Source organism: Hippoglossus stenolepis, chromosome 12 (assembly GCF_022539355.2).
Source record: "Hippoglossus stenolepis isolate QCI-W04-F060 chromosome 12, HSTE1.2, whole genome shotgun sequence".
NCBI classification, from domain to species: domain Eukaryota; kingdom Metazoa; phylum Chordata; class Actinopteri; order Pleuronectiformes; family Pleuronectidae; genus Hippoglossus; species Hippoglossus stenolepis.
The window spans coordinates 12,446,024-12,471,675 of NC_061494.1; the positions used below are offsets into that span (position 1 = coordinate 12,446,024).

A 25,652-nucleotide genomic window follows, 5' to 3' on the forward strand; every position below is an offset into this window, starting at 1 on the left:
TGGAGTCATGTGTTTATGTGCTGACAACAGGGAATCAAGAGGCCGACTCCTGAAGCATAATTATAATCTTTTATTCTTCCAAGGCACAGCAGATGTGTTGGCAGGGCTAGAAGCTGTATCAGAATACATTCAGTGTGTGGATGAACACATCAGGTACACACAGAACTACACCCTGTCGCTCTCAGTGAGGGGTCAGTGACTGCTACATGCTCAGTAGGCCCAAATCAAAATAAAGACGCGGTTTACATTCTGTGCTGCTATTCAGAGCTCTCCATCACATGGACGGCTCACTTGTACTGTCGAAGTGAAGACGCTTACACACAGGCACATGTACAAATTCTCCATTTAACAGTTAAAGTTGCCATTGTAAAAAAAAAAAAATTAAATACTGTTTAGGGAATAACAATCTGGTTGCACCTAATATTGACGAGTTTCCTGTTATGAAGCTTTTAAACAGCTGTGTAGGTATTCCAGACAAAAACACCTTTTTAAGAGTTTTTTTAAATTTAAACCTATAAAAAACAGACAACAAAAACAAAATCACTGTCTGAATTCACATTAAAAGTTTGTTTTTGTTCTCAAACCACCTGGGTTGCCTAGAAAATCTGCACTAAAATGAAAGTTATTCAGATTGGGACTACTGAGGAGAAAAGTCTAAAAACATGATAGATCTCTGTTTAAAATCATTGATTTTGATTCATTTTGGAAAAGAAATCCCAACAGTTCAACTGTTATAGAGATAGTGCAGAAACAAGACAATACAATTGGTTACAAAATGCAAAGCAGGAGAAATCAAAACACAAAAAATTCTCCAAGGTCCCTAAAGAAAAGGGGCTGTTTTGTTGTTTTTTAAAACCTGGAGCTTTATACAGTGCGAAAATAAAATCCTTTGGTATTGTTCACTGTGACATAAATTAAAACAACTCAAAACACATAAAAACAGCTGAACTAACTTTCGCTTTACTGCCACTCATACTACCACTGAGAAAACCTCATGTCTAAGTATCAACCTTCCTGCAATCAACAAAAAACTTTACTGACAATTATACAATTGTTTTAGAAACTGCAACTTTCGCCTACAAGTCGTCAAACACTTTTGATCCAGAATAACTTTTAGTTGTTTGCGTACAGACGCTTCACTGGACAGCAGTGAGGACGTGTCACCTTAAAATCCACAGTTAAGAACAGAGTTATTACTAAAAGTAAACATGAAGAGCGGAGAGCCCGTCATCGGCTCACACAAGACTTCACACTCTAGTGTCAAACTCATCGCTGAGTCCATAAAACAAATAATTAGTGTATATACAATAGACAATAAGAAACTCCCTGAAAAAAACATAACACTGAGTGAAAATTAAATTTCTTCTAGGAGATAATATCTTAATGTCATAATCTGCTTTTATAAAATAGAAAAAAACTTCCATGCAAAAAATATATATACTTGGGATTTGGATAAACTCTCATAACACAACATACCATAAAAATATATATTAAAAAGTTACAGATAAAGGGAAGTGGAGAGCAAAGCTGAATTCACTCCGGTGAATAAAACCCGCTCGGTACCGAATCTAATGCACACGATAGGTGTGCACATTATGACTCCAACATGAGGTGTGTGCTGTCGCTGTGTTTTCAGTGACCAGGTTTGTTTATTGGTACCAAGGGGTCTTGCGCACCCATCGAAGGGTGCATCCTGAGTCCGTGCGGATCTTGATGGAGGCGGCTTCGGCTTCCCTGACGGTCTCCTTCACTGACTGCATCAGATTCTGGGCGTTGTGGACCAACATCTCGGTGGCCTGGTCGGGGAAACATTCGGTGAAGCAGTTGATAAATTAATAACAGAGATTGGGCAAAATTAAAGTTAACAGTAGTGGACGAAGAATTCAGATTACAATTCTATATCAACTAAACAAAAATAAACAAAATAAACAAACTAAAAAACAAAATATCAACACATTCATGTAAAAATACTTTTGATTCATAAATTTGTATTTGAACTTTTCTCTTAGCTTTTTTGTGACATTTTGGATCATATGACCTCCTGATTTTATTTAGCCTTTAGCTACTATAGTATTTAAATGAAAACATATTTAGAGGTTTATAAATGTTGTACAAAAGTGTAGAGCTTGAGTAAATGTACTCACTACCAAAAGTTATTAGAGATGCCCTGAGATACACACAATATGCTGAATCAGTATTTGCAGTATGTGATACTGACAGATTAGGTATCGGCCATGACCTGACGACAATTAATAGAATATTTTCTTTATCAGTGTCACTATGGAATTCGTTCAATAATTCAGTCACTATAGTAACTGTAGGTCTCCAACTAAATACCAGATACTCTGAGGTCAAAGCCGCTGTATCAACAGAGAAAAAGCTAAAAGTTATGAATGGTTTTGTTTGTGAGTTTCTGAATCAGAAATACTATTGATCTCTCAGAGAAACTGGGTTTTGATACAGTTACCTCAACCAAGAACAGAATTATATAGAGACATAACATTATAAATAAGAATAGATTTCTTTTACATACTTCTTATTCACACATTCTAAGTTGTTATCGCAGATAATTTGGAATAAATTGTGTGATAAATTCTGGTGTAAGTCCAGTTTTACCTGCTCTGACTCCTCTTCACTGATGTTTGTCCGTCCCAGCATGGTGGCTTTGACGGTGGAGAGGATCTTCAGCTGCGTGCTGATGGTCGGGATGCGCTCACACACCTGCGGAAGCGGAGAAATATGTAAAGCACCTTCTGGACGAGACACGCAGGACTGTTCATTGTGCGTTTTGTGTGTTCTCACCTGCAGCAGGTTGGTCCTGATGCGTCTGTCGGTGCACTGCTTGGCCACCTCCTTAGCCAGTCTCGTCACCTCATCCGAGGCCTTGGCGATGTCCTTGGCGCACTGAATCATCGCCCGCTTGTTCCCGCTCCCGCCGCGCACCAGCCGGGACATTTCTGCCATCAGCAGAGCCATGCGCTTGGCCGCCGCGATGATGTCATTACCCTGTGGAGAAGCAGGAGGATGAGGAAGCAGTGAGAGCTGTGAGCAGGATAATGGTTACGAGATGAGAATGCAAGAGGAGCATTTTGTATGGGTCAGGTTTCCACACATTTTTCCGATGAGAATCCAAATGTGGGATATTAGAGACGAATGCTGCTGAATGAATTTGAAATACAAAAGCAAAACAGGCACAAAGTCTTCAAGCGTGTTAATGAGAAGGCTGCATGCAGTGTCAGTGCACGTGAGCACATATTCCTCAACCCTAATGGAGGAAGATGATTCTGAAATTTATAACCATTGTAGTTGGGAGGTTAGAACCCGTGAGGTGACCTTCACAGAGCCGGAGGGGATCAGTACACACCCTGAGGCTCCAGGAAGCAGGAGCAGGCCTCATACTGGGTGAGCTGGCAGTCTAACGGCAAAGCTACGTCACCAAGAGGTCTTTTGGGAAACTGCCATCCTTGGCTTCACAGGTTAGTCAGACAACGAGTGACTGACAACAGCGAAAACAGCGAAAACCACTTTACCTAGTCGTGAACATAGGGGGGAGGGAATTGTGAAGCAAGTAGCAGTTTATACTAAGTGGCGCAAACAAACAAACAAACTTGCCATTCCGACAACCTTTTAGTGCAACCTGAGCATTAGCGTCAGCACAACCGTGTGTTTGAGTGTGAGGCAACGACACAGCTGGTTTCCATGGTGACAGATGCAGAGCAGATGCTGTGACTGTCAGCTAGTGCTCCAGAGGGTGTTTGTTTGTCCTGCAGGGTGTTTTCTTGTGTGTTTGCATGCGTGGATGTGTGTGTGTGTGTGTGTGTGCAGCTCCAAACACCTGAAGCCATTTACAAAAAAACTTCTGACCCACATCTGGTTGTGTGAGCGCTCATGTGCATGTACGTGCGCAGACCTTGCTGGACCATTTGCGCGCCTCCTGGTGGAGAGCCTGGGCTGCTGCCAGCATGGGTTGATTGACAGGCTGGTTGGAGGGCATCATCAGCAGCTCTGGCTCATAGTCATCCTCACCATCAGTAAACTCATCGTCATCATCTACCTCCCTCTCCTCTACCACCTCCTCATCCTCAGGCTGGGCGCGCGGGGGCAGGGGTGGTTGGAGGAGTAGGGTCGATTTGGGATGGAAAAGGAAGGAGAGGGAGGGGGGGAAAAAAAAGGAGGAATGCGGAGGAGAAGAAGGGGGAGAGGGAGAGCCAGGGACGGGAGGAGGGAAGGAAGCATTTAGTACAGTATGAGAGGCACTGGATGGAAGAACAGAAGAACAAAGGAGGAGCAGATGCGAAGGCTGTGAAGGAGCAGGGAGAGGGGAGGTGAAACTGAACGCTCAGGCAGAGATGTTCGGTGCAGGGCAAAGAAAGAAAAGAGGAAAGAGGAGCTGGCAGCAGGAGGTCGATGTGCCTGAGTCTGAGGCTGTGGTTTGTAAAGCATTTGCACAGTCAAACTGGGTCTAACTGTAAGCAAAACCAGTGGGCGGCTTCCTTTTAGGAGTGTGTTGGGGAACAATTTGCGATGCTTATTATAAGAGATATCTTGTGCCTGGTTTCCAACGACACCTCTGATGCACGGATCATAAAACAGGTGAGGAGAAACTGTCATGAGAGCTACAGAGGGGGAAACGGTGACAAGCTTCTCAGAGAAAAGAGAGTTACCGGACATTTTTCCTGGATAATCACAGGTTATATACATACACAATATAACTGTTCCTTTACACAGCTCCTCCACACAGAAACACTTGGACACACACATAGAAGAAACATAGACATAATATGGATAAAAGATTAGCAAGTAAAGTCTACTCGAAATATAATGTGCTTCTCCTCTCATTCATTTCTCAAACCCTTTGAACAGATAACAGTTTCCTCTTGAAGTAGGAATAAAGCCACTCATCTTCACATTTCAGGATCAACATGATTTCAGGAAATAAAACTTGGTTTCAGGATATTCCCAGAATGTGAGAAGTGTATAATGGCCATATGCTGCTTTCAGACATGCACTGAACCCCCGGATAATCTCCTGACATTCTCCAGAATGTGAGAATGCAGATGTCAGAGTGAAAGGCTCCGGCCAGTCGCCAAATAAAAACTCTGGAGAATGTCCGCATGAGCCCATGTGAGAATACAGCAGGAGATTTGCAGTGAGCCAGTGGGTGTGTTGATGACATTTCTAACATGATACAGATGCAAAAAAAATTCAAAATAACAACATCAAAGAAAACAAAGTATGAAAATGTAGATGAAGATGTCAAGATTGCTTTTAGTGATAAAGGCAGACGTCAATGTCAATGGGCTATAAACAAAAACATGTGATCTCCATGGTGGAATTTTTAGTTACATCCTGCCTCTGTGAAACCAATTATTTGGATATTCTCCAAATAACGACGTTCATGCCTGAAAACGACTATAGAGGAAAGGTAAAATCCTGGGATCATCCAAACCACGTGTGCTAATATGAAATAGGGATATCACGAAAGCAGCCAACATATTCTACTCAGAACTGTACCAATCTGAATATCTGATTTTGAAATGATTGGCTTTTAATTGGATGATTGTGCAAACTGTTATATTCCTTTGAACATTTCTGTGAACTGACCTTGCTGGACCACTTGCGCGCCTCGTCGTGCAGCTGCCTGGCCGCCACCATCATGGGCTCGCTGAGCACCTCCCCGACCTTCTGCTCAGGGAACTCCTCGTCCCTCTCTTCTGGGGGAGGGGGCCGCGGCGGGGGCACCTCGCCCTCTGGCAAGGGGGGCTTGGGTGGCGCCTGCTCATCACTGACCTGGAAAATATACACCAACACACACGTTATGTACAAATATGTATTGAAGAGCAAAGAGGGACATGGGAGACAAACTAATGATCCAGAATAGTTTGAAAGATGCTACATTTCATAAAAATTGCACAATAGACCTTGTGATGAAACATGTGACACCGTGTAGTATTGGTTTAACCCCAGTTGACTGTGAAGCTGCACTGAACCCAAAGGAACAGGTTGAAACCAGTCACGTTATGCTCGACCCTGAACTGGTTTATGAGTGTTGCATTGGAATTGTAGCTTCCCTAGTCTTTTTCTCTTCAGTGACAGAAACAATTTTTACTCTTAGGCTTTTATCAACAGCAGACTGGACTGTATCACTCTTCTGTTTGGTGTATTACATGTTCTGAATAAAGAAGCTTACATTACTCCAAATTCATTTTAAGATGTTTTATTGGCTTTTAAATCACTGAAAAGTTTTGTTCAATATTGTTTTTCTGACATAACTATGACGTATGTGCCTGGTAGCTCCCTTAGCTCCTGTGGCTTAAACCTCCTGACTGTTCCTGAGGTCAGAACTAAAAGTCATCCGTCTTGAATCACACCCTGACACAGTGGAACTCGGAAAATCTCAAGACACATTTTTCTTTAACCATTTGTTGCTCTTTAAGTGACAATGGTTTGCCTATCTTGATTTTTAAATTGAATTAGATTTATTTATTTTAGAACATATGCTATAAATTACTATAGATTTGGATTCTTTGCCTTTACGCTGCATTTATTGCATGAACTATGCTATAGAAATTAAGTGTAATGTTACATTATAATTCATTATCATTATATTGCTATTAAATATAAATGTTTTCAATCTGAACGCGATTAATGACACACTAATGACATAATAATAATTCCAACTACTATTACTGTTTATAAAGAGACTATTACATGTAAAGACTGGAAATTCGATTCGAGGTGTAAAACCTAAAAACTCAACGTATATATAAATCTCAACATATTTGACTGACCGCACTGGCAAAATAAACTCACAGCCTGTGTGTGTGTGTGTGTGTGTGTGTGTGTGTGTGTGTGTGTGTGTGTGTGTGTGTGTGTGCTTACATGGAGCTGGTCCAGGTCAGGAGGAGGAGGAGGGAAATCAGGCTCCTGAGGTTGGAAAGCTTCTCTAACTTTTCCTACGGCACCAAGGATCCTCAGACATGAGTCCAGGTAGGCCTTCTGCAGAGCTGCATAGAAGAGAATGTACAGTGTGCTTCTTTCTCTCACAGTACAGTATATTGAACATGTGATTGGTGGTGTATTCCTGTACCTTTATCTTGAATGTTTCCAGCCACCCCCTTGGCGTCCATCACCATGGGTGAGATGGTGTGTGAGAGGATGTCTGACGCATGTTTCACTGTGTCTCTGAAGCGCGGATCTTCAGAGTTCTCCACTTCCCTCTTTGCCACCAACAGGACCCGGTTAGCTCGTCTTGCTATGCTTGTTGCCCCGGCAACAAGCATTTGGGGCTGAACATTTGCCATGGCAACTCGGCACTTGTCGATGTCTTTCTTTATAGCCTCCTCGGAAGCATCTAGGAGAGATTTGGTGTCGATGGCCTCGTCCACCAGACCTGACGCCAAACACACACACATGGATTAACCTCTATAATCCCACCTCATATGTTAATATAGATTGGGAGATATATATGTTCAAAATGTGAGATTGTCAATAATTAATGAAACACAAGAAGTGTTGAGAAGCTTCTCACTAGTGAGTCTCTCCACGTTGTCAATCCACTGGTTCTTCATGGTGTCAAAGTGCTCGTACGCTGCTTTGTTTCCAGGATTCTTTAACAGGATCCGAGCAGCGGTGGTCACCTGGACATTCACAAACATGTCAACCTCAGCGTGTGACGGACTCTAACAGCTTTGTGTTTCATCAGTGTCAGTGCTACAGTATATCATGGACTCTAGAACAAACAGGAGCACCTGTGGCGTGAGGTCCCTGGCATGTTTCACAGCAGCATGAATCCCCTCTACTGTCATCTTATTGGCTGTTCCCACGGCAGCAGCCTTCTCGGCCGTCGCCCCCAGCCGACCTGCGTGGGCCTCAAAGTTCCCTGCACGCTCGTCGAAAACCTGTTGCCAACACAAATGTTTATATCGTCAGACATTGCACACTCAACATCTGGATTGTGCAGCATCAGTAGAAATCAGGTTTATTTGCTGTAACCATGTTCAGATATTTCTGTGTGTTACTGACCTCCTCCCTGTTGGGGGCATCAGCTGGAGCAGTTGCAGCCACAGCCAGCAGCTTGATAGGGGTGGTGGTGTCACTGAAAACATCAGACACCTCCTGGGTCATCACCTCCTGCATGTGCTTCCTCAGGTCCTGGTGGGAGCAGAAGGTGTCGTATCAGGCCACAAGGTGGAGCTCTGCACCAATACTTGTTTTTGTCATGTTTTTCATGACTGCAGCATTTGATGACATGAAAATATTACACATGTGCTGTGAATCGTTAAGATTTAAACTGATATTCAGAAACATAGTGATCTTCACTATAACCTAAAATGCCCACAGAGGTAATTTGGTTGCACAGCATTTGTTTCTTATGATACATAAACTGATGTGTGTGTGTTCGTGAGCTACCTTGAGGCTTTCCTGCAGCTGCGCGGCTGTGGCTCGTGCGTGAGGAGCCTCTGCCTCGCCCCTGGCCGCCATGTCTGCCAAAGATCCCATTAGGGCCTCTGTTCGGTCGCAGCGTCCAATCATGTCCTGTCGATACGGGCCTAACAAGCCTCCTGCCAACCTCCTCCCTTCTCCAACCATTCCTCTGATCGCTGCCTGACCTGGAGAGAGGCACACGACAGAATCAATCATAAAACCCCAGATACAAAAATTGCAGGTGCTTTTTTGCAAATGGAGCATCACAGGAGCGGGAATACAAATGAGAAATGACTCATGACTTCTCTTTTCTTGTAGTACATATGTTTTCTTGTAAATTAGACGTTGCGGTGTTATGTGTCACATGCTGACCTCATGAATTTCTATAGTGTTTGTTTATATCTTCACAGAAAGCGTATAGCAGGCAGGTACCTGTGATCCACTGCAGCCTCTCACACTCTGCTCCCATAGGGAAGCATGGGAGGAAATAGGAAACAGACAAATGACAAAACGGGGATACAGCAGCACGCGTAAAACAAACATTAGAAACAATGCAACGCCCCCTGAGGGCCAGAGTAAGCCAGGTTAGTCAGTCGGTGATTAATGCACAGGGAAAGGAAGCAATCAGTTGGCAGCACGGTCATTTCTGTCGCTCATTCAGAACTGTTTCCTGAATGACTCACAAAATGCCTTGCATCTTTCAAGACACCGTATCTGATGTCTAATCGCTGCCATAACCGCTCGCACACCCCCTCCATCGTCCACATGCAGAAGGCCAACAGGAGGCATGGAAGGTCAGAGCATTTATTTATAAAACCAAACTACTACCTCATCCCTCCCCAGAGGCGTCATCCGACCGCACTCACCTACTCCTCTGTCGTCCACCCAGGGGTTGTTCACCCAGCGGAGGGCCTGCTCCATCTTTCCCTCCAAGGTGACGGCGGGCTTTGCCGGCCTCATGTTGGCCACGGCTCTGTTGGTTTTCGACTGCAGGTTCATTAGCGCCGAACCAATCTGCTTTGCCAGTGCACGGGCCTCCGGACTGTCACCTTTGCCCCTGAGACAGCGACAGACAGAGTTGATTAAAAGAACAAATACAATACAGATTTTCAGCCTGAGATTCACCAATTCCCTGTTAGACACCGTTCTTAAAGGAAAATACCACCATCGAAGGCTAATGCCACTTTTCCATCTGCTTTTGTCAACTTAAATCTTTGTGTATAATGAGGGGTTTTTTTTGTCGTATTGCTACTTACTCTTTCTGACGTCGTATATAACCCCTAGGTACAGTTCAAGCCCTTATAGGCCAGTTTTAGCTTAATACAAGAAAGGAAATATATCTATGTAGAGAAAGTTTTGGTGAGGATCTGGTCAACAGCTGGGTTTCTCTGGTTTCCTTTTATGGCCAATTCATGCAGTGGAGGTGCAGAACATAAAATATGTCCCTGGTGGTGACTCATCTTGGTATGAATCACTGAACTGCAGTCAAATTTATTATACTCATACTGTCACAAACCCAAACTGAAACTTACTTTAGTGGCATGAACCTTGAAGAAAGTGCTATTTTCTCTTAAGGTCTCGTAAATTTTAATCCTCAAACCGACCCACCACATCACCACCACGGCCCCATCTGTTCCGCACCATATTCAAACAGTTAAAGACCTTATGGTTGGACTGAAGCCCAAGGTTGACAGGCAACAACATAATATCCAGGCAGGTAAAATATGCCATCTACTGGTGGCATGAGGCTGAAGTTTGAGCCTGGAAAAAAAGAGTGTCTAGGAGTTACTTATAGTAATCACAAGACAATATTAGGCGTGCGTGTGTCGGAGGAGGGACGGCGTACTGTTTGCGGAGCTCCATGAGTTTGGCGGTGAGCCCGGCGATCTCACTGATGGAGCGCAGGATGTCGTCCCTCTCTTTGGGATCTTCGCACAGGTCAGCGATGCGTTTGGCCTCTGCAAGCAGCGCTCTGATGTTCTCCTCCCCCTCGGGACCACCGTTAGGATCAGCCAGCCAGGCCTGAAGAACGCACATATGTGAAGTTCTCTTCTAATGAAATATGCAACATAAATCTGCACAAAAACACCACAGGTGAGCCTCAACAATGAGAAAAGTTCACTAAATGTCATAAGCATTTTCTCTAATCCACACTTTCATGGAATTACTCCCCCACTTGCTGGAAATATAAAACTAAACTAAAACATGAGGCAGAAATAGGACAAATGCACGGAGTAGATATGATTCACCTGGGGGAAGGTTAATATAGATTACTGGGTTGTTGTTTTGTCTGACCTGTGCTGCGTCCAGCCTCCTGGCGATGGCCTGCTTGGCGTTGATGAGAGCCTCCAGTCTGCGGGAAGCTCCATCCACTTTGCCAAATAACAAGTCTAAGCCCTGCAAGCACTGGCCGGCACGCTGCATGCACCCGGGGGTCGGGCCCTGGCCTCTGTACACAAACAATTGACATGTGACGTGATGACAAAATATAATATGTTAGCACTGACAGGTTCATTCAAATTCCCTCATACAAACCTGGCTCGTAGATCTGCGACCTGGTCGGTCATTTGTCCCAGAGCCTTGGTAGTTACAAGAATATCTTTCCTCTCCTTCCCAGCACACAGCTCTCCCACCTTACCGGCTTCGTCCAGTATCATACGCAGGGCGACCTCGCCGTGGCCACCTGGGGACGGCAAGGCACCGAAGGATGAGACTGTGGTGTGACATCTGAAGAGTTGATTGAGATTTTTAGCATGAGGAAAAAAACTCCCACACAGTTACCTGGCTGTCCATGAGGGTCTTTGAGCCAACTTTGAGCTAGTGCCATCTTAGACTCAATCAAAGCGAGAGATCTCTTCATAGCCTCCATATCCTGAGGTAGAGAGAAAACACAGCATTGTGTGAGTGGGTATTAAATCAAAAAGGTACCATGTCACATTATAGTGTCACAGATTCATGACTATTTTAACAATAATATTCTAAAATAAACTGGATGAATAAATTATGAGCCTTAATTAAAGAATAAGCTGATATTATTGTATATTTTGCTTAGTGTCAACAAATCCCATGTAGAGATCAGAGGCAACAATGTGTTTTTTTTGTGTCTCTATTGCTTCCAACTGCTCTGTCCTGCCTGTAGCTCTCAGCCCTGATTCCATTCAATCTTATCAGTTTTACTGAGGATATAAATCTATACAGCTCATGTTTGTGACGTAGGTTTTCTCTGGAGATGAGATTGATTCAACATAAACTAGAAGGGCGCAAAGGTCCAACAGTCCCCTTATTAAACCACATTTATTTCATTAGATCCAGATTTTTATACCAAATTGCGCACACTCATAAATGTCAGTCTTCTAAACATGCCGGATTTAAAAAAAATCAAGATCCATGAATTACTCTCTGATAAATAAACAAAAATGTTGAATAATGCCCTATGAAAAAAATTCTGGATCTGCACCGAAGGTTCTTCCCTGACCCATTTTGCTGTAATCCATCCAATGGTTTTTGTATAATTAAAACTTCCTTGGCAAAGGCAATTACAGAGCTGTTGTTCAGCTTCCATTTAGAAGATAAAGCAGGTTCTGGGTACACAAGTAATACCTGTTGGTTTTGATCTTTGGGTTGACAGGAATATAAAAAATCACCAGCCTTTTATTCTAACGTAGAGTAGTTTAATCATTACTATTTTATTGATTATTTAAAAACATTTACAGCTCCAAACTTTGTGACTATTTAAAAGTTCATAATGGGTATTGGCTATTGATAAATGATTACTGTTCTAAAAAGCATTGCTGCTCAATTTATGACTTAATTACGACTTAAATTGAACCGGAGTCTACTTTCATTATCATTAATTTATATTAATCTCTAATGCTGCACTAAATTATTTATTCATGAGGCATAAGATCATGATTAACACAAGTATTTATGTTGTATTGTAAAGTGGGACCTGAATAGACGGACCTATAAACTGAGAAGTTGTTAAAAAATGTATTGTTATTCATAATTAAGTGGGAAATTAGAATTATATAGAAAGGACAACAATCTCACAGTTAAGATGCCACAAACACATTTCATATTTCTACACCAGATGGAAAAAAAAGCCTTTTTTCCAGCTCAGAGGAGAATGATCCACTTAAGTGGAACCGTTCAATACAGCTCATCTATTATGGATGTGTCTGAACAGCAAGCGGTTTATTTCTATAATTCATGACCAGAGCAGAGGACAGTCACACTAGATGCTCATTCAAAAGAGTATGCAGTATTGTCCACAACACACACACACACACACACACACACACACACACACACACACACACACACACACACACACACACACACACACACACACACACACACACACACACACACACACACACACACACACACAGACAGACAGACAGACAGACAGACAGAGAAAAACATGCAGGGTTACAGGTTCGACTAGTAAATCAGAGCCTATCTTTACTGGTAAAACATTCCACTGTCTGTTTCAAATGTGCCCAGAATATTTCCATGGGATTACACTCTGATTTAAACGTTTTCTCAATTTGTTATCAACGACTGTATCACACCGTAAACATGAGCAGCACGGGAAACAAATGCCATCACTGAAACTAAAATACATTTGTTAATAACTGTCATCTCATGCCATTTGACTCAAATGGACATCAAGAGACAAACATATGCACATGTAGTAATACAGTGATGAAGCACGCGTACTGTACGTCATCACACAAGCTAACAGTGAGTGGACTTAAACACAACACGTACTTACTGTTGGATACCAGCATGACAGATATATACATACATACAGTATATATGTCAGCATGGGGACATACAGTATTTCCCTTTCTGGATCTCATACACAGATATATGAATAAATACACACTCGCATGCTGGAAACTGCAGAGGGGCAGAGAAACAGGCTTACCTTCTACAGGGAGGAAAAGAATGGAGGAGAAAGGTAAAGAAAGAAAAGGAAAAAGAAAAACCAGGAGTTATACTACCGAGCAAAAAGAAAAGTGGAGACAAAGTAAAGAGTGATTTTTTTTTAGTGATGCTCTTTGCAGCATAGAGCGATTTGTGGATTGTGTGGCTATATGTGTGTTTGTGTATGAACAGGCACTCCAAAGCAAAAGTGGCCGACTTTGATTCAGGTATGTGGAGAGTTTAGGGTATAAAATTAAGAAATTGAATAGTCCCCATATGCAGCACAGGACATACCTTGTTGGCCCACGCGTCTTCATCCCACGTGGTGAGCTGTAAGACCCTTATAATCTCATTGATTTCACCGCTCATCTTTTCAAAGGTGAACTTTCTGTTCCTCTCCGCCTCCTCCACGCCGGCACCTCGGGTGGTCTTTGTTGCGACAAAGATCTTTATAGCTGAGGAAGGAAACATGAGTTTTAATGATTATAGTCGCATAGGAGCAAATAAAATTGACTTGTGGCTGTATTAGCCTATATTTTTGGCCACCTGGGGGCAGCATATAAAAAATTATTTGACAAATTTCTTTCCCCACCGAACCAAAGTTCATTAATATTCATTTTGTTTGATGAATGTGAAGTCCAATATTCAGTCTCTTTTAGCTCTGTTTTTGGTCTCCACCAGAACCTGAGGGAAATGAGTGGCTGTTTGGCAGCTAAATATTCCACTATGTTTTCCACTTAGTTGCTAATTTACTAGCCAAAAGTGACATGAGAGGGTTAGGGTTAGAGTGAACCAAAACAGTAAAGTCGAGTTCCCATAAACCAAAACAATGTGCGGAAAAACTCTTTAAGCTTTGTGTGACATCACAGTTAGTAGCGGTAATCATGTGATCCATTGTTATATATAACAACACTGATTAAGGTCAACTTAAATTGTAAAATGGCTGGTGCAAAGCCAAACTAAAGGTCCAAACGTTTTTGAATTACATCCACACTAAACACTGATTTGAATGCACAGCTGGCACAGAAGCTGTAACAGAAGCTATAACAGTGTGTCTGTGTTCTGGTGCAGATACAGTATGACATTCGATAGTAGAGCTGCCAGTGGTGGATGTGTGTGTGTGTGTGTGTGTGTGTGTGTGTGTGTGTGTGTGTGTGTGTGTGTGTGTGTGTAGTCAGTCTGACATCCCCGCTAACTAATGACTGTAATTATGAGGGTTGCTATAACAACTGTTGGATGCTCGGTGACCTGCATTGCCATAGGCGCACGCACGCACGCACACTCACATACACACCTGATATGAGGACAGGCAGCAGCTCTTTGACAGTGCTCATGGAGTTGACCAGCATCTGTCTGTGTTCTTGGTGCGTCAGCTCCTGCTGCCTCTCCTCAATCATTTTTGACATTTTGGTCATCCCTGAGGAAAGAGAGAGAGAAGCTAGTACAGTGCGTATTGTCCTGTGAGAGTTAGAGGTTGTCATTATCAAACCAACCAGCAGGTAGAACGCAGACAACGGTAATGAGTTTGGCGATAGCATCACAGCTTTAACTTCACTTGAACAATCAGAGGTGTCCCTCAGTGTTTTTACCAATTGAGTAGCTCCAACACGTCCAAACATCATTACTTCATGAGCGACTGATCTCGCACAATGGCGGCATCAGTCAAGTGTGAGAAAACCTTGGCATCAGATTTCCTCGGGCTCATTATGCCGCAGCGCACCGACAACACAATTGACCTTTTACCTCTGATGATAAATAGCCTGTTGATGCTGCTGTTCTCCTGCCAGTGAAAAGACTCTGATCCTTAATCACAGCATCTTAGTGTCAGAGGAGCAGTAGACAGTGGATCATTTAGTTTTTCACCATCACAGACAAACCCTTAACCAAGACTATTGTTTAACATAAAGGTCGACTGCACAGTTCATGGAAGTGGCTTTAAGTCAACATCTCCACCAATGCCAGAGAGCGTGATGCAGTAGTGATCTTTTAAACTAAGTTAAGACAATTATTCTTACAGTTTCATGTATTTATAAGAATATAATAAAGATTTAAATCAAGATGAATTTGTTGTTGATGTTAACAAATATAATGCTTAACCAAAGCTGACCTCAGCCCCAATATGACCAGAATAGAGCTTCAACCAACTATCATTTTCATGATCAATTAACCTGCCGAAAATTTGGAAAATATCTCTATATTTTATCTGTAAGTTTCTCTTGCTGACCTGGACCCAGGTTCTTGGTGTAAGTGATGAGGTCCTCCATGGTCTCCACCACCTCGGCTACAGTCAGATACTCCAGGATTCCTTTACATACTCTGATGATCTTACGCACCTACAACACAACAGAGGCATCACATCACAGCCAGAAGAGATCATGAATACAGACGTAAAACAAAGGCTGATAATGAAGTGATAGTGGTGATTAGAGACAAACTGCTTTATCAAACACCAAAATTCAGTTTGCGCGTTAGCTTTTTTTAGACAGTGTTGAAAAACCCTGTAATTTGTGTGGTGTTTGTGTGTGTGTGTGTACAGTCTTGTGATGCACGTCTTGTGACTGTGAGAAGTTGCTCTTTAAAAAAAATGAGGCTAGTGATGAGACATGAGCATTATCACGTGTCCAATGTGATTTCACTTACGCACACACACACAAACACACTGACAGATACACACACACTTTGCAAGCTAGTAAGGGCCATATCCTCACATACAAACATACAATATAAGAAGAACCATCCACATACACACACACACACACGCTCTTGAGTTATGACAGAGGGAAGTCATTTGATCTCGGTGATTAGATCTGGCTGCATCCGAGACTCCATTACAGACTTTCTTGAAGCCGAGTTCCTCTTCCTTCTGTGCAGCTATATAAAGCTATATTTCCCTGAAAGATACCAAACCTCTGAAGTAAAAGTGACTCTCAGGGGACACGCATGGAACCTAAAGAGAGACACACACACACACACACACACACACACACACACACACACACACACACACACACACACACACACACACACACACACACACACACACACACACACACACACACACACACACACACACACACACACACACACACACACCTCTGCCTCATCGAAGGTGAGCAGCAGGTCGGACGTCCCCGACAGTATCCCTCTGGACCCATCGATCAGGTAATCTCGTGCGGGAACAGAGTATGGATCTGCCTTTAGCATCTGCGCCGCCTGGACAAGCTTCGAGCTCGAATTCTCCACCCTGAAAAAAAAACAAACACAGCAGGTTTAGGACGAGCGGTCGGAAATTAAACCCAGCGTGTACATTTACCAACAGAGGGAATGTAAAACCTAAATAAATCACATAGATCAGTACTGTCAGAGCTGTCAGAGGTTAGACTCAAGGGCCATACATGAGACAAGTGGGTAGATTTAGGAGATTTTTTTTCAGTCTGCACATATAAGAAGGTGAACTAATAGAGATCTGGGATTTATAGAATAGTTTATTTGTAGTAATATGACAACTAGGGACGATGTCTGCATTTTCAAAATAAAACGGGGCTGATAAAAGTTCTCATTTTCATTTTCTGTCTTGAATCGACTGTTCCTAGGACGTCAGTGATCAGGTTATATCATGAAAAAGTTGATGGATTTTAAGGGCCCTTGAATAAAGCCAAGTCCCTCCTGTTTTTGACCCCCGTTGGTCAGGGTATCAGTGGCTGCTGGTTCATCTATATTTAGGCAGGTTCACATTCCCACATGCCCCCTCCTAAGCCGTGTGAGTCAGATTTATGGCGTAGTGTCCTGTGAGCGAGCAGTGAGAGAGCAGTGTGTGGATCTGACTGAGGTCTGGAAGTAAAAAAAAAAAAGTGAAAGTGTGGAAGGAAATTAGGGAGAAAAACAAGCTGAAAATAGATAATATTACCATAAAAGCACTGACATACACAAAATTACAATTCACACACAGGCAAGCAAATACAGCCTGATGTCAAAGTCTCAGTATTGTAGAGTGGTCGCTCTCAGCCAGCACTCAGAGTTCCTGTCAGCTCTCTGGATGCAAGCTGGAAAACAACAAACAGCCACACGGTTCTGATGGGGCAGCCGGACAGTCACCCGCACTCAGCCTCAGAAGTGGCCCTTTGTTTCAGCTGGGAGCGCAGCCACGTTTCCGACCATTAAGTCTCCCGGAATCCGTTTTTCAATAAGTTCTCTGTCTGCTGAGATAAATCGGATCATTTCCAGAGTTTTGTCACTGGGTGTTTGTGTGAGTGATAGAGAGAGAGGGAGGGAGGGCAGGACAGAGGGAGCAGGGCTTCTTCTTGTAAAGCCAGCTTCACACACACTTACTTAATGAAAGCAGGGGGCATGTCTCTCTTCATCACCTGGTCTTCGGTGGTTTGAACCGTTTCCTTCCCCACCTGTGGCACACACAAGAACCAAGCATTTGTTTTAATATCATTAGCTGCAGCGAGACAGGAAATAGTATTCGAGTGAGCACTATTAATAGTCTGCATGGGTGAACGGGTGCAGATCAATTCGCACCTATTTCAACCATGCATGCATGTCATATTTGTCAGGCTTGGAGGGGAAGCAGCTCAGGCTGTGGTTGACTGGGCTCTGTGTAGTCCTACATGAGGGCAGGTCAGAGGAAAGACATTTGTTCTTTTCTAAATTGACCCACACGCTGCCACGGACAGGCGGCCTGTAGTGATGACACCACCTCGTCATCAGTACAGAGTCAATAATGCTGAAAATGTTTGCTGATAATTCTCCACAATAAAATCAGGCAAACGCTGCATTTGGGACCTGGTGAAGGTAAATGATGTGTTTTTACTGCACTAATCGAAGTGGGAGAACGGATTTTTCAAAAACCTTTCACAACAATGTTTTTCTAACTAATGTATTTGATGCCCTAAATTAAATATTTTTTAAATTTTTATTATTATTATTTTTATATATTTTTGTATTTCAATAGATTAATGTTAAAATGATTACATTGTCTAATAAAAGATTGATTCAACTTTTCTGTAGGTCTGGCTTCATGCAACTCATACTCATGCATCACAAATATGTAAACAGTTATGAAGTTTTCCAACTCCTGGGAAATATTTGAAATATGTATATTTTGTCAAAGCAAAATATGCAACTGGTTTAAATTGTTTTGTTTTTTGACATTGACCCAATTAACTTGTCTGAATAGATGTAAAAATAAATGTTTACATGTTTTGACCTTGATGGGCAAAAGTTGTCTGATAATTGTCTTTGTCGTGTCATTTAGTTCCTGATCTCCTCTCATGAATGTAAATGTGGTTTCATAAATGGACAGTTAGGCCTAGGTGGAGGTATGTGCTCGACTAAGTGCCATTCTTGCTCTGCTGCCAAGATTGTGTTTGCTGTCTATTGAGATGATGATGATGATGCATTTGTATGAACCCCTGAGGCTTTATTAGCTGCACTCTCAATTATTAAATGATCTATATCTTATCTAATGTCCGGGCTCATTGGAGCACAGTAAGAAACAAAACAAATCGGTCCTGAACACTAGACATCTTATAAAATGGACACAAACATAAAAGGCACATCGAGAACAAAACTACACACTCACACCTAAACGCAGGGATACACAGCTGCCTGACTCTAGCCCTCCCACACAATACATATCCTACAACACCACATACACACACATATTTGAGATACACACTTAAGATGCAATTACAGTGAAACGATGACATCAGTCTCTTGCTGCTGCGTCGATTAAAGTCAGTTAATAGGCTTCCTGGCTCCAGAGACTCGGGCAGCCGCCATCATACAACACGTTCAAACAAACACAGTTTCACCAACACGCTGAGACCCAACCAGTTTGATCTTCACGTCTGATTTCTGTTCAGATTTGACCCACCATTTTGAAATTGCAGACAGTAATGCTGCCGATGACTTCCTCTCGTCATACACTAAAACATAGCAAGGGAATCGATTTCAGACGATTTTATGTTGCTCTGAGCATTTAATGAAATAATGTCATTATTGGGGGAAAAAAATTAGAAATTGGGTCTTATCGCCGTCTTCATCTTTGTGTCACTAATTCATCATTCAACCCTTTCTAAATTAATAGCATAGTTTACCTACTTGCTATAGTCAATCGCCTTATTTTTTACAAGAGGGGTAAAAGGGTAGTAATAAATCCGCAAATCTGCAGGGATTTAATTTTGTCACTGTAAAACCCTTGGGACATGATCCAAATATCTGAGAGCCTCTGTTTGTCTTGAGGAAGTTCCTGCTTTAAAAGAACAGGTAGATTCACAGCTGTGAAATGTGAAGAATGCAGCTCTATGAGTAGAGAACAGGTTGATGGAACTCTACCAGTCACATCAGGCCACTGATCACACAGTTTCCTGTAAGCAGGAGCACTTTGAATTGATTATTCGATACATAATTAATGTGAAGGTAAGTGGTTTGCTGGGCACGCTGATGTGTGTGTGTGTGTGTGTGTGTGTGTGTGTGTGTGTGTGCGTGTGTGTGTGCGTGTGTGTGTGTGTGTGTGTGTGTGTGTGTGTGTGTGTGGCTGAACAGCCTGAAAGTTGTGACTGCTCCAGCAGGAAACTGACAGCTGTCAGTCAAAGCTGACAGAAAATAATTAGTCAGGTCTATTTTCAGATCCACAGGCATCAGCTCAAATCAGCTATAGTCCAATCAAAGAATGACGACAAAAAGTGCGGCACTGCAAATAATGATTCTAGTAGTGAATATCATGCGAGACAATGACCATGTAATCTCAATATGTGCAATTCAAAGTTAGCTGGGGACCTCTGTATGCTTCCTGTCACCTTTGTCTGATATCAAATCAAGAAACAAATACCAATCACCATTTAAAAAATCATCACAACCCTTTGATGATTATTTTACTTTGAGCAATGAAATATTTAAAATGTGTTTGATGAGTCCTATAGAGACCTAAATCTCACAAGTGTGTTTGTCAGCAGTGAAAAAATATGTATTCACAATTTATGTTATGAAATTGAAAGAGAACATATGTGAAACTATAATCGAAGCCATGATTAGTATCAAAGAGTATCAATTAGTATCGTTTCACACACATTTGACAAATAACATCCCAATGAAGCCATATGTGTCTTACTTTTGTCCATACACCTGGTGAGTGTAGACAAAACATTCACACACTTTTTTAGCTCTGTTTTTGTCTCCACCAACTCCTATGTTGTGAATATCTGGCTTTCCTGCCAAATGCTGCACTATGGTTACCTGCTAACTTTGTCCATTTGCTGTGTGGTACTGAGCAGGTTTATAATATGGTAAAACTTGTCTTCTGATGCTGCTGCTGGAAATAGCGCTGACAGGTGAGTGAACAAAATTTTTTTTAAAGCGGGACTTGTAAAACCAAAACAATGAGCTCAAAGGCACTAAAACTGAGGGGAAATGAAGATTTCAGTTAAGGGATAACTTTCTGTGAGTTTCTGTACAGGTGATTTGACCCATAACTCATAGTGGAACTTTCAAGACACACATAATGACGTTGATCATTTTTTCTTTAAAAAACTACAAAATCATTCAACTCTTCTTCACTGTATCGAGCACTTAAAAAATGTAAGTCTAACGAAAAAAAACTGAATGAAACACTTTTTTAAATGTGACATTTGCCGTCAATCCCTTGGCCGTTAGAATTGATTAATCGTTCGTCATTCACAATAATTTAAATTTATGGCTTATATGAAATATAGGTTAGGAGTTGATTTAGGGGAGACTGAGGATGTTTGGACTCATCCTGAATCTGCCAGTGAACAAGAACAACCCAGAGATGGCTTGTATGTTAATGGTGGAGCAGGATTGTTGAGGACAGTTGGTGTGTGAGTATAAGTGGGTGTAGGAGGGGGGGGGAACTATAAGGCTTGGCAGAGTCCATACCGGAGACGGCAGAGACACTTTCCCCTCCCTCGCAGGGTGATGGCGTCCGGCTGCAAGAGGTCGTTTCGCCTCTTCACCACATCTTTCCTCTTCCTCCCCTCATTCTGCATCACGCTGTTTTGAAGGTTTTTAGTCAAGAGTCTCTCGCTGCTCTCCTCTCCTCCGCTTTCTGCGGTTCCTTCAGGCCGCAGTCACTTCACTCAACGGTAAATCTATTTATTCCTTCCTCCCCCTCCTCCACCCAGACACACTCAGAGTCTGTGTTGACTCCTTCAGGAGTACGCAACTTCTCAAACACCACAGAGGCGTCTCTCTCATCAGCCCCAACTACAGTAATCTCACACTTCTAAACACACCAACCAGCATCTGGGAGATCTGTCGGTGGATCAGTGACAACCCCACGCATCCACCTCTGACAGATTGGGACTGACACCATCACCATCTTGTGTGTGTTTCTCAGTGACCTAGATTTTTTAAGTACCCCCCACAGTGATCCCACCCTGGACGGGTTAACAGTGTAATTGTATCAGTGTGCAGTGGGACTCTTGATGGTGGCACGTTGCTGTGTACTGACTTATGTCTTCGCTCAAACTGCGCAAGTGTAGAACTGAATCTGCTTTCTAAAATAAAGCATATCTTCTCTCAAGTGTGTGTGTGTGTGTGTATTTCAGTGTTCGGTTTCCTTTACATCCAATTAAGTTTGTCTACCCAGCAACCAGCCGCTGCTGATTGTACACGCCCTGTTATCAAGAACCTTTTGGCCTCTCCTTCAACACCTTCTTTTCTCTCCTTCAACACCTTCTTTTCACCCACTTCTGAACTCTCACTCCTCTATCAGTGAACTACACAACTATCCATCACCTCTTCAGCTGCATGTTCAGCTTGTGTCATCGCAAGTAAACCCAAGAACACAACAGGAAAAGAGCTGAGGCCAGAGGGAACATTTCAACTTTTCTTTCCCCTTCCCATCAGATATGGGAGTCCTTCCATATCTGACACCGCAGAGTCACTGTGTCTTTAGCCCTGTAGCCTCAGATCTCCATCATCCGCGACCCAGCGACACGCCTGAGGCTGCCATTAGCCTCCTTCTGCTCGCTGTCTGGATGGATCAGCCGGATGGATCCACAAGGACAAGCAGAGAATAGGGGGGGATGGAGAGGTGTGCCCTAAGCAATGGGATATCAGTGTCACTGAGTCCTTGATATTGCGTAAAAGGTATTGCGTTAAAGGTTTTTTATTTTTTTTCCATCTATACACGTCAAAGGGTTTGAGTTGAAACTGAATGGTCCTTTTCATTATCAGTTAATGAGATCATTTATCATAATGATCTTGTGTGTCACACAGGGAGGCAGCAGCATCGTGTCAGAGCTGTTCAAAACTTGGATACAACAACAGCTCGGACCGAAAAAGCTGCAGAATTCACTAGAAGATATTTGAAATGAAAATATTTTTTACAATCCTCTCACAAAGCTCTGCAAATGAAAACCACAGCAGACTTGTTCTCAAAGAATATTTTTTCTAGAAGAGGAAACGTGGCCAGAGGAGCAGCCCTGTGTGATTCATGTGTTCCAGCTTCAATATAGAGAAATGCTCAATCACAAAATTCTATCAAAGATGTTTGACGGTAAAACCACCAAAACTAATGAAAGCAAAAGACAGGGGCGGACCCAGGGGTGGGGCCAGGGGGGATGAAGTGCCCTGTCCGTTGTCCCTAAAAAAACTAGTCACTTACTAGCAATAAAAACATTAAATATGACCTTTTTTAAAAAATATTTTTAAAACACTAACACATGTGCTTCATTAAAATATATATTAAATGATGTGCGGCTTGGCTCATATAGAGCTAACAGTAAACGAGGGATGGCTTAAATGTGCACTTTACTGAATCAGGAACTGTGCATGGATGTTAAACATATGATTGGCCCCTATGTGTAAATTGTGGCCCCTTTATGGCCCCCGATTTAAAAAGAAGAATCCAAGATCTGCCTCTGTAAAACTCCAAGAGTAAACCATACATGACCCCACACTGCTCCTCCCTGACCCTGCCACAAACCTACAGTTCATCATCATCACGTCTGTTTGACACAAAGCAACATGGAACCAGCTTCTATCGCTAATTCAAGCGTAATAAAAGTTGTTTACTGTCAGCTGCGTGAGTGAGGCCCTGTCACAAATGTATCATTTTTACACTGACCTCTGCTCAGCATTAATGATGTGGCCTGTATTGATTTTTCCAGTCAGTGCATGCAGAGGAGACATCCGTGTCTGAGTGAAGCTTTCAAAATGACCATTTAGAGTCAAGATGACAGAGGAGGAAAAGCAGAGGGGGAAAGAAGGAACAGGGAGGAAGGTGTAGGAGGATGAAGAGGACAAGGGGGAGTCTGATGAATGTCCAGAGAGTGTTGCTATCGTCTCTGTGGAGGTTATTACCATGAATGGATGCAGTCAGTCTATTCAATTCATTGTTCTACAAACTGCAAATTCTGCAATAATCTAAGTGAGTTCAGTAAAGCTGCAGAAACATGTGTGTGTGTGTGTGTGTGTGTGAGAGAGAGACACTCAGTTAATTCAGTCACCGCTCGTTTCTTCCGCCCCACAAACTTCATTGAACTCAGCAGCCATCTGATTATCATTCGGGAGCAGAGTTTGACATGTTGTGTTGCACACGCAAACATACATCACACACACACACACACACACACACACACACACACACACACACACACACACACACACACACACACACACACACACACACACACACAGGTCTCCATGACTTCAGAGGGCATTACATTGACTTACATTATTTTCCTGGACAGCTTGCCTAAAACTAAACCTAACCCTGACCTGAATCTTATTGTAAACCTAACCTAACCTTGACCTAATCTAACTCAACCTAAACCTATCCCTATCCCTATCCAACCCTAACCTAATGGAAACCTAACCTTAAAACATGCCTTCAACCTAAAATGTAATGATTTATGTTATGTGGACTTGTGTTTTGTCCTAATAATGTGACACACACACACACACACACACAGATGACACTGCAGGAGCTCATGAAACACACATGATCGTCAGCTGGGTCTGTGACACTTTCATCTAATTTTAATGGCGAGCAGAGATCAAGCTGAAAGTGCCATTAATGGGAATGGAAGCCACTCGGATGAGAATGACCCGCTCTGTGCAGAACAGGCACTTTGATGAGCTGCTCTTCTCATGATTTATCACACTGATGGAAGAAGAAGCATTAATGTCACACCAGGCTCTGGACTGTTGGGAAGTTTGGGTGACTGAAGCGGGTGCAGAGGAGCAGTGACGCCCTGCTGTGGTTCAAACTCACCCGGACAAGGTTGCTGACTGCCGCCTGCACCGCGGCCACCGGCACCGTGAGATCCGGGATGGCTTTCCCGTCCACCTCCCCCTCCTCGTGCATGATGACCAGGTGGGAGATCTGCTGGGCCACCGGCTCCAGGATACTCTCGATCGTCTTGGTGTGGAACACCGGCATCGTGAACGACTTTGCACCGCAGCTCCGACAAATGAAAGGCGGCTGGTCGCTCCAGCACCGAGGATCTCCTTCTCCTCTCCGGTCCTGTGCTCACCGACACCCGCAGGAGGACAAATCCCGAGTCGCGAGTCCAAGCAGCCCCTGAGAGGACAGCTCCTCCTCCCGGTGTGCAGCCCTCGCTTCCTCCGCTGAGCACCTCGGTCCAGGCTGGACTCAGACGGTCGGTGTCCTCCGGTGGGAGCGACCCGAAATCGTGACAGGGAATTTCGCCGCCCTCCACCCAATCACAGCGAAGCAATACAGCTGCCAGGCGGGTTGGTGCTGGTGCGCACTGACGCTTCCCCTGCACGCATCACGCACACACACATACACGCACACGCACACACACACGCACACACATGCAATGCAAATGAGAGCTCTTCCCAAATTACGTCATGCATACGAGTGGCCCAAAAAAGGTGTTGGGCAAAGTTAAAGGGAAATAAGGGATATGGGAGGAGATGTGTTACAAGGGATACAAGGTGCAGCATCTACAACTGAGGAGACATATGTGAACCTGCTCCTGCAGCCGGTAAAGGTCATGTCCATATGTGTGGAACCACAGAGGACACAGGGCCGTGGAGCTGCATCTGTGTCTGCAATGTGGTAGAAAACGGTTGGTGTCTGCCTTTTTTAACGAAGCTTCCAACCTGCATCTGATATTTGATCTGTGTTCATTAAAAGGTGGGTCAGGGGTTCATGTCTCCAGGCCTCAATGTGCAGGTCTAAATAAAGACTGTGGATTCAGTTTGCTGCTGCTGCTACTGCAGCAAGGAGAAGAAGTCTTGAACGATCCTGCACACACACACACACACACACACACACACACACACACACACAC

The 25,652-nt window shown here is 43.1% G+C and overlaps 1 protein-coding gene across 2 annotated transcripts; it reads right to left on the reverse strand.

Moving 5' to 3' along the window:
* Positions 1-55: 55 nt before the first annotated feature.
* LOC118118985 (vinculin) lies at positions 56-25,081 on the reverse strand. 2 transcript variants are annotated; one of them, XM_035172596.2, is made up of 23 exons: positions 24,605-25,080; positions 17,689-17,759; positions 16,453-16,603; positions 15,584-15,692; positions 14,654-14,776; positions 13,654-13,814; positions 13,361-13,363; positions 11,209-11,299; positions 10,963-11,110; positions 10,723-10,876; positions 10,274-10,449; positions 9,294-9,484; positions 8,413-8,612; positions 8,026-8,154; positions 7,752-7,901; positions 7,532-7,640; positions 7,091-7,393; positions 6,883-7,007; positions 5,605-5,790; positions 3,911-4,087; positions 2,803-3,006; positions 2,617-2,721; positions 56-1,796 (listed from the first exon to the last, which is right to left on the reverse strand). In XM_035172596.2, the coding sequence occupies exons 1-23, from the start codon at positions 24,770-24,772 to the stop codon at positions 1,650-1,652; spliced, it is 3,381 nt and encodes a 1,126-aa protein (XP_035028487.1). In that variant the 5' UTR covers positions 24,773-25,080; the 3' UTR covers positions 56-1,649. The 2 variants fall into 2 exon arrangements, with proteins under 2 accessions (XP_035028487.1, XP_035028488.1); XM_035172597.2 differs by lacking the exon at positions 13,361-13,363 and having other exon boundaries at positions 24,605-25,081.
* Between the last annotated feature and the right edge of the window lie 571 nt (positions 25,082-25,652).